The sequence below is a fragment of the Onychostruthus taczanowskii genome, unplaced genomic scaffold, assembly GCF_017590055.1.
Source record: "Onychostruthus taczanowskii isolate IOZ18803 unplaced genomic scaffold, ASM1759005v1 scaffold89, whole genome shotgun sequence".
NCBI lineage: Eukaryota > Metazoa > Chordata > Aves > Passeriformes > Passeridae > Onychostruthus > Onychostruthus taczanowskii.
The window spans coordinates 2,860,708-2,870,515 of NW_024506882.1; the positions used below are offsets into that span (position 1 = coordinate 2,860,708).

At 45.2% G+C, this 9,808-nt stretch overlaps 1 protein-coding gene across 3 annotated transcripts in view; it reads right to left on the reverse strand.

Moving 5' to 3' along the window:
- The window catches only part of PPM1E (protein phosphatase, Mg2+/Mn2+ dependent 1E), a 63,717-nt gene extending 57,852 nt beyond the window's left edge, over nt 1-5,865 (reverse strand). For 2 of the 3 annotated variants that reach the window (XM_041425257.1, XM_041425256.1), the window contains exon 1: nt 3,017-3,491. In XM_041425257.1, coding sequence (XP_041281191.1) covers nt 3,017-3,420 — 404 coding nt within the window. In that variant the 5' untranslated portion in view covers nt 3,421-3,491. Of the gene's footprint in view, nt 1-3,016; nt 3,492-5,381 lie in introns of those variants that run through there. The other variant, XM_041425258.1, reaches the window with a different exon arrangement.
- Nucleotides 5,866-9,808: the final 3,943 nt, after the last annotated feature.

Consider the following 9,808-nt stretch of genomic DNA (forward strand, 5'->3'; position numbering starts at 1 on the left):
CTTTGTTACTCAAGTTAGTAACTTCTTCCTTTAAAATGAGTCAGAAATCAGGTCTGATTCAGCAGGAGCAAGTGATGGGGCATCATATGTAAAGTTTTAAGGCCATAGTATGTTTGTTTCTACATAGAAGCTCTGTAAATTATCTTTTTCTCTTGAATAATGTGGTCTAGCTATAGCCTGAAAGTTCATTTTGTGGTTATCAGCCAATGTTCCAAGGCAATCCCCTTCTGAGTATTTTCTCCATCTAATGCACCTCCTATTGATGGGTTCATTCTGTGGAGGGTCACTAAGAAACACACAGTGCCCATTTTGTGGCATTTAGACAGATATAAAGATTACATTAATCTAATTTTCCAAGCATATGTTGCCTCTACAAAAAATAAAAAAATAAAAAAATAAATTAAAAAACCCAAACAGGAACAGGAAACCTCAAAGGGGAATATGAGTCTTTTGGAAAATAGCAGGAAAATCTCATAAATATCAGTATCACTCTTTGATACTGATCTACACAGTGGCAGGAAAACATTGTATTTTGTCATGATTAGCAATATGTTCTCATTTCTGAAATGGTCTTACTTTCCTCAAAAAGATCTAAAGCTCTGTGCTTAAAATAGCCAAAAAACAGCTGTTGGATTTTTCACAGCAATGGGTTTTATCTTCATGCTACATAGAATGCAAACCAGTCATTTGTCTAATATATAGTTGCAGAAAACATGCCTTCAGAATAGTCTCTCCTGCTAATGACAAACCAAAGAAATATTCCTTCTTACATGAGCTTTCATGTGCTTTTTTTTTTTTTTTTTATTATTTTAAATTTTAACACTTTCATAACTGTTGGCACAAGAGCAGCTTTACTCATCCACATCAAGTTTCCCACCTCTGGAACCATCCGACCAGTTGAGCCCTTGGCTCATTCTGCTTTTGCCTGTTTTATAGTCTTGTCACATTTTAAGTTTCTCTGGTGACTGGAGAGTGAACTAAAAATACAGTACCTTACCTGAAGAATACTTTTGCTTATTTGCACTTACCTCAGATTCCACCATCATTCAAGAAAAAGCTATTTCAGTTTAGCTCTGTCTTAGGAGTTGTTAGATTTCAATTATAATATTTTAAAATGTTTTATTTAAGCCTTTAGGAAACTATTATCTCACAACATAATCCCTTGCTCTCTTGATTTTGAAGTGGCCCTTGGGTTTTGCCTAGAGGAGGAAGCCTGCATTGATTTCACCACAAACAAAGCCAGGGGATGCTTCATTCAGTGGCCATCCAAAGATTTATACTGAAGGCTGAAAAAACCCAAAGAGCCACAACCTGGCAAGAGCTGTCTCTATAAAAAGATTCCTCTCACAAGGTCTTTTTTTTTTTTCCTTATTAATTTCAGCCTTGAATATGAGCTTCAGAAACTGGGGAATCTGGGGTATGGGGACAGGCAGTGAGAGAAGGGACTGGGGAGGAATTCCAGTTCAAAATAATTTCATAGCTATACTTCAAATAATACTTTCAAATAATCTGCTCCACGTCTAAAACTTTATTCCCACTATCGTGACTTTGGATTTCACAAGCCTGTTTAAAAATAACCCAACAAAACACGTCCTAAATAGGTAGAAGGGACTTGCCTCTCTGCTCTCTACCACATCCTATGAATGTGCTGCTGTATTCCAGAGATTTTCCAAAGGTGGCAGGGTGAGCATGTGTGAATAGGAGAGCTTTGTCCTCTGCAGCTATCATTGTGTTGTCCCTACCGTCCACAAACGCAGAGGGCAGATGAGAACTGGATAGAAACAGACCATGCAGTTGTAAAACCCCGTTCTTTTCTCTCTTTATTTATTTATTTCTGCGACTGAGTAACACCTCTCATTACAATTACCGGCTCAATGGCAGAAAATCTCCCCGGTGTGCTGTGCAGATTTTCACAGCTTCATTTGTCTCCTCCTGTGGCATCAGTTTAAAAAGGTTCCTAAAGAATTGCCACTAACAACCGTTTCTATTTCGAGCCTTCAAAGCCGGAGCTGAGCACAATACAAGGCACTGGTAACTGATCTTTAGGTTTCAGTCCACAGACTTTCCACACTGGGAATAGATCCCATCTGTTTCCTCTTTATGCACCAGCCTTTAGAAAGCACAGATCTGGAAACTGCCTCCGTACAGAACCGAGTATAGCCGGCTTTCCCCAGCTGACGGCAGAAAAATCCCCATGATTATGGATAGCTTTCTCCCAAGGTTTTCTACTCTTTTCTCCCCGGGCTGTGAATACACGATGTCGTTTTCTCCATGTGCAGTGGTTTTTTTGGAAGGGTGAAGGGACTGGACCGCCTCTCTTTCCTTGTCCCTTCTTCTTTCCCCTTCTTGGCAGAGGTTTCCCCATTTACCAGCCCTCACAGGGGAACATTTCAATTTCAAGCCCCAGCACAATCAACCACAGGCAAATCCCCCTCTTTGCTTTGGCACCAGAGCGTGAGACATTTCCCCCATCGCTCTCCCTCCCCAGCAAGCTGCTCTCCAGATGGATGCTCGTGGCTCTCCCTTGTCTCTTCCCTTCTCCTATCCCGGCCAGAGGCAAACAGAGGGTACCGAGCAGGGCATTCCTTGGGGCAGGGGCAGCCGCACAGAGCAGGACGCTGTGACCCCGGGATGCTCAGCACCACCGAAGTCCTGAACTCTTTTGCCTCGGGGATTCTCCCCTGCCCTCGCCTCCATCCCTCAGCCCCACATTGGGGGTCTCCTCAGCCACACATTAGGGGAATCCCCTCAGCCTCACGCTAGGGAAATCCCTCAGCCCCACAGGGGGGTCCCTCAGCCCCACACTGAGGTCCCTCAGCCTCACGCAGGAGGGTCCCCTCAGCCTCACACTGGGGAGTCCCTCAGCCCTACAGGGGGGTCCCTCAGCCCCACACGGAGGTCCCTCAGCCTCACGCAGGAGGGTCCCCTCAGCCTCACACGGGAGGGTCCCTCAGCCCCACACGCGGGGGTCCCTCAGCCCCGCGCCCTGCCCCGCTCCCCTCAGCCCGGCACTCACTACTTGTAGAGCTGTTGCAGGCAGAGGTCCAGGCACTCGCCCTCCACCTCCTCCTCCGTGATGTACTCCGAGAGCGGCCGGGGCAGCGAGGGCAGCGGCGGGGGCGGCGGCGGCGGGGCGGGCGGCTGAGGGTCGCCGGCATCGCCCTCGCCGCCTTCTCCCTCCTCCGCCTCGGCGGCCGCTCCCGCTTCTCCCTCTGCCCCGGGCTCCTCGTCAGCGTCGCCCGCGGCTTCGGCAGCGGGAGGGGGGGCAGCCGGCTCCGGCTCCGGCTCGGGCTCCGGCTCGGGCTCCGGCTCTGCCCCGAAGGGCCCGCGGAACTCCCCCAGGAACAGCTCGAGGAAGCGGCGGTAGGTCTTCTCCTCCGCGCTGCCGCCGCCGCCGCTGCCCGAGCCGCCCGCGGCCATCGCTTCGCATTCCCGGCCGCCCGCCGGCGGATCAGCACTGCGCCCGCAGAGAGCTCCCTGCCCGCCGCCGCCGCCTCCTCCTCCTCCTCCTCCCTCCCTCCCTCCCGCCGCCTGCGCGCGCGCTCCCGAGCAGGGCCCGCGGGGCCGGCGGGAGCGGCGGCAGCCGCGCCGCTGTGATGAGTCATGCGAAGGCAGCCAGACGCGTAGGTTCCTCACAGGAACCCGGAGGAAACCTGAGCGCACATCGCTTGTTACCTAATCCCTGCCTCCTTCGGGGCTTCCCTGGAGCTTCCGTCGGCGCCTCCGCGGCTGCCGGAGGGTGCGCGGGGCCGGGGCGGCAGCGGCGGGCGGCCCGGGCTCGCCCCGCCGTGAGGGGACGCCGCTGTCCCGCCGAGCCGCGGCCCGGGCCGGGGCCGGGAGCAGCCTCGGAGAGCGGGCTCGACATCGGAGCGTGTTTGCGTGAGGGGAAGTGGCCATGAGAAAGGCAGAGGGTAGGTTTAGTTCAGGTGTTCGGGAGGAATTCTTCGCTGTGAGGGTGGGGAGGCCCCGGCAGAGGTTGCCCAGAGAAGCTGTGGCTGCCCCTGCATCCCTGGAAGTGTCCAAGGCCAGGCTGGATGGAGCTCTGAACACCCAGGTTCAGTGGAAAGTGTCCCTGCCCATGGCAGGGGTTGGAATAGATGGTCTTTAAGCTCCCTTCCAAACCATGCCATGATCCTGGGATAAATTACATATTGCACAATATCTACTCATTCCATGTTCTGGCAAAGAATTTGTGAGAGGCTGAAGATGCTACACCAACTAAAACTTAAAAAGATAACCTGTCAGTGGGAGACAAACTGCAGTGAATATTCTCTTGCTGTCTAATAAATGTCTTTCATTTGTGAAAGGCATTTTGGCTTGTTTTATTCATTGCTGCTGGAAAGCTATTTTCAGAGCTATCAGGTCCATAAATACAATTAATGAACAGGTATAATTGCCACACATTTAAAATAGCTTGTACACATGGGAGGGAATGATATCCTTAATGTGAGATATACCTTGAAAAATGGCCAAATCACGAGCCTCATATGCAAAATATCCTCAAATTTTTATGTATTGTAACAAGGACAATATCTTGCTGAAACCTGTTGTTCTCTACATTGTAGCAATTACCTCTGCATGTCAGGGTGCTCCTGTGGATCTGTCTTCTGTTTGGTGAATTATTTTAGAGCCAAACTAATTTTAGAATATTTCCAGCCACTGCGTTGACTGATCATATTGTGATCTTGTGAATATGTAAAAGCCCTGAGAGTTAAAAATATGATTGTCACAGTTAGTCTTAGTCCTTCACAGCTGACAGTGGCAGAAAGTCACATCACTTGTCCTGGAAGGTTATGTCTAAGCAATATTTTTCTTAATGCCATTTCTCTATTTTCAATTTTACACTCATTTATTTAGCGAATGCCAGGGGGGTTTGCAGGGTAAGAAACACTGAAGGGTAAGAAACATTGCAGTTCTTTTTGAGCAGAGAGCTCCCAGTTGCAGCTGACGATGTCATTGCTGGATTTTGGTTTTTATTTTTTTTTTTAATGTTTGTGTGTTCTGCATCATCAGTGAGTCACAAGCCCCGGGAGGATGTATATCAATGCAAGTATCACAAAGCAGTTTTAACTTCATGATCAGTTGTTTTTCCCTCAGAATCCAGAGGCAGTTGGAGTTTCTAAGAAACCATAATCCAGATAATCTTAATGTAATATGATCTGAGTTATAAAAATTCCCATTATTACAATGTCTTAGGGAAGTCACAACTAGTTCAACAAGACACAAGATCAGCTTCATGTTTTATGAAAAGCAGCAATTAAAACTACCTAAGAAGAGATTCAAAAGCATTTAGGCAAGCTTTTCCTGTAATTTTTGTTAATTTCTTATATTTTTTTAGTTGTTTCAAACAGCACAGAGGAGTATCTGGGAGTAATACCTACCCTGTTTCATGCTGAAATGTTAAAGTTACCAGATGTCCTTGATTCATCTTGGCAGTCCCCATGTGCTTTTCATCATTTGTCTCGTGGCAGAAGACACTAATTAAAATGAAACAAGAGTAGAACTCCACACTCAGGACACTTCGTCAACTTTTGGCGCTACGGTCAAGCCAGGATTGTTTTGCTCTGCTATTAAATAGAGAGCTGATGGCTGCCAGCCATGCTGACATTTGTTTGTGAGAGGGAAAGGTGGAGAACCATTCCCAGGAGGCTGGAACACGGAGCATACGGCGGCAGCGGGTGGTGTGGCTGAGCCAGGCAGGAGGCTCCGCTGGCCCCGCTCTCCCTGGGGACACTGGGGTGGCCAAACTCCCCCAGAAGGAGCCACCCTGCCCAGAAAAGGAAGCCCTGAGCACCCACTGAGCCCTCAGAGCGTTACGAAATGTTTGGAGTGTTCAGGAACTCTGGCAGCTAAATTTAGAGTGCCTGGCTGTGCTCTGGATATCGTTGGGTGGATGGTTCCTGAGGGATGAGGGGAGGTGGATGGAATAAACTCACAATTCCCAACATTCTGAGTCTGAGACCATTGGAAATCATGTGGAGAATAAGGTTTGCACTTGATGTGAGAAGGAAATGCAGGTGTTTGTATCCTTTTCAGCTTAATAGTGTTGCTTTTTGTTTTAAAAAAACATTTAGCAGTATTGTTTTGGAAGAAATCTATTTCATTTTAGCCTTAAAATGATGCCTTCCTCTTTCTCATTTGCTGTTGAGTAATAAGCAGGGTTTGAACAGGCCTTGGGGAGGTGGCCTGAATTGTATGGAGGGCAAAAAGAAGTGCTTTTTAATTCTTTGTAACCTTTGGAAGTGACTCCTGTGGGCTGACAAACTGAAGACAGGTAGGGTTCATGTACTTAACATACCTGTGACACATGATCTGATACCATACAAATGAGTTTAATGGCAAAATTCCAGTGGTAAACGCCTCTTCAAAGCAGGGCTTCTTTCTTTAAAAAGCAGGGCTTTTGCAGTAAACCTGAATTAATTTTAGCAGCTATATTCAGTTTTAATAATTCCAGTTGCTTAAGACTAAAGACAGTGAGAATTTGTAAGGAATACAGCAAGAAGACTCTTGTTGACAGAGTCAACATCCATCAAACTGCAGTTCATTTTCTCAGGTTCAGCCTGGTCAACTGCAGCTTTAAAGAGCTAAGTAACTTCTGCCACCACAGTTTTACCAGCTCCTTGACCATAATAAGGATTTTTAGAGTGTTTCTAAACACCAAAGTCATTCTCTCTTTTTCTTTCACTTTTTTTTTTTTTTTTTTTTAGTAAGTTTTTGAGGTCAAGTCAGCTTTTCCAGATTAATAGTCAAAGATTATTCTGAAATATCCCCATCCATTGCAAAACATGGGATTTCAGGCCTGAATCCCACTTCCAGCTGTCATGGAAATTTCCAGTCCCATCCCAAAGGAAAATTCCATTTTCAGCCTTCAATTCAGACCCCAGTTTAGGAAAGGGTGTGCTTTGAATTAGCATCCTTCTCAAACCCCATTGAGACAGCTCATTCTCACTTCTTTCAACAGCCTCAAACCCTGTGAATTAGCCACAGAAACTTGTGCTCATTTCACAAATGAATGAATGAATGGCTTTTAAAGAGATAGATTTATGTGATGTACACATTTACTAGCAAAAGTGTAGTAAGCAGTTAGTTTATCTAGTAAAAAAAAAAAAGTGTTACAATCTCTTATTGACACGCTGCACTTTATAGACATTATTTTCTTACTATGGAGACAACTTGTTCTTTAGCCCAAAACATTTTAATTTAGTAACATATATGATACAAAAAGAATTACTAAGTGAGTGTAGTTGTAACTGTGTTGCTAAAATTGCAGCAGTTCACACTAAATAAATTAAGAGCATTAGAGGGATATGTGTCAGAAATGTAAACCTCCAAAATAATGGAAACTGAGCAGGCATTCAAACAACACATTTGTGGCCTTTGAGAAAAACATCCAGACGCAATTAGAACCATTCATTGAGGTCTGTGGAGTTTCTTTTTTACTTTCCTATATATGTTATAAAATATTTTAAACATTCCCCCTTCTCATTGTTTGAAACTGAAATGTGATTTTTTTTTTTAATATCCCAATGCTTCTTTGGCTCTGTTTAAATCAATGGCAAGTAATTCTTGTAAAAATGAGTAGTATTAGCTATAATTCTTGAAGTGTAGAATAATTAGCTATAATTCTTGAAGTCTGACTTAGTAAAATACAGACTTTTCTATGCATTATTTTGGCACATAATCTAACATTTTTACTACTTTTGTCATGATGGAATTATTGGTTTTAACGCCATTTATTATTTCTGTAGATAGAGTTCAAACTGTGTAGAGCTTAGGCTCTCTCACAGATAGATAGTGGATATTGTAGGAATATTTCTTGCTTATGGGAAGCAAGACAGGAGCTGACAGTTTAACAGTGGGTGCATTTGTGGGTGAAATTCAGTACTGGGAAAGGGGCCAGTTCCCGGTGATTTCATTCTTCAGGAGAGAACATTAATGCAGGCATCTTGCGGCAGCCAAGGGAAGCCAGCTCCCCTGACCCTAATCATCCCAAATGAGCGCATGGCCAGCAGCCACGAGACGCCGAGTGCCCAGCCCGGGGAGCGGCAGAGGGAAGCCCGGAGCAGGGAGCAGCTGGCACCGCTTCCTGGAGCCGAGGGGCTGCGGAGGAGGAGGGCTGGCCAGGCTGCTCCCTGCCGCTGCCAGCGCCACATTCCCCTGCAGCCAGGCTCCCTGCGGAGCTCTTAGCACGGCCCTGCTGCTTTGGGAACACGGGCTGACCCCCTGCTCGTCATCCTTTTAAAAAACTCTTATTTCCCTTCTGGAATAGTTGTGTTGCTGCCATGTCAGCGCTCTGTTTATTCCATTTCTCTCAAGGATAAGAAAGCGTCAAACCATACTTCTAAAATTACTAGATGTATTAAATATAGAATTATCAGGTGTTAAAACAGTACCACACAGCTTAATGTGGCTTTCTAAAGAATTATTATCCTGAGCATGGTAAAAACAGTCTCTTTGGAGAAGCTGGAACACAACGACTTGCCCTTCCAACTTCCCTATCTCCTTTTGTTCAGGACAAGGGTGGAGCTCAAAAACCAGGCAGCAAGGATTTCTGGTTTTTTTTCTTTGTTGCTAATCCATTAAATACCTGACAATAAATCTGATCCAAAATTTAGTCCCCCTGTAAAATGACTAAAGGAACACTAACTGAAATTGATCAGGAAAATGGTTGTTATAATTTAAATGTACTTTTCTCAGCACTCAGGTTAGTGGCCAAATCTCCTTTCCACACTAGTCAATCACTCTGTGGCTGACATGAAGAGGAGACTGATTTCCTACCTTGAACCTTGGCTACACCTTTGTACCTCCAGTTAAGCTATTTCTTCTCCATGTTTTCTTCAATTTACTCTACTTAGAGGCTTGCTGGTTCCTCAGTACTTCATAATGGAAAAGGTGCAGAACACATCAAAACAGGAACAAATAAATTGTTATTTTCCCTGTCCAAACTAAAGAGTTTCAAAGCAGGACTCAGGGCTTGAGAATTCTCCTGTGACCGCAGTGTTTGCCTGTTGCCAAGGCCTGTGGTAGGATCTGGATTCTTCTTGTGGTGACAAAATAAGTTCCTCCACCACAAGTAAATGTCGTCCCCACAAAATGGAATAATTTCAAACTCAGCATGACAGTTAAAGCCCTTGGCTTTCAGCAGACTGGGACTTAAGCAGCAAATCAAACAACCCATTTTCTTTTTGATGCAGTGCCATGAGGTTGGCTACTTAGAATCTCACTTTTTGTGCAGTAATAAAATTCTCTTCTGCCCCTCGCTGTTGGGCACCGACGCTGTGACATGCATGAGAATTCCAGGCACATATGGGATAAAATCAACTTGCCATGGAAGATTTACTGGTGAGGCAACGGTCAAATTTTTTCTTTCTCTGCAATTCTGAGCCTGGAACAGCTTCCTTGTCTCCAGCAGATGAGAACGAAATCTGGCTCATTTAATCTAATTTTGTCTCCGCCAACAGATCCTTCTCTCAGTTCTGGTCTGCAGAGCTGATTTTTATAATAGCTTCAATAGGAAAAAAAAGAGTGAAAAATTAAAAAATCTCAGCATAGAGAGCCTCCTATGTTTCCTCTGTACATTTTGTAACTCCTACTGTTAACCAGTAACTGTGCATCTTTTTTATTTGAATAATGATGCCCGTAACACTGGAAGCTCTAACATTTACTCAGCCAAGACCATTTATCTTGTTATAACAGGATCAGCATCTCAGCTGGGGCTTCTGGATGCTACTCTACTACAAACAAAATTAAAACCACCAGTCAGCTGAAATTAATAGTATATGGGAGCCACACTGTTACTCTGCTCACA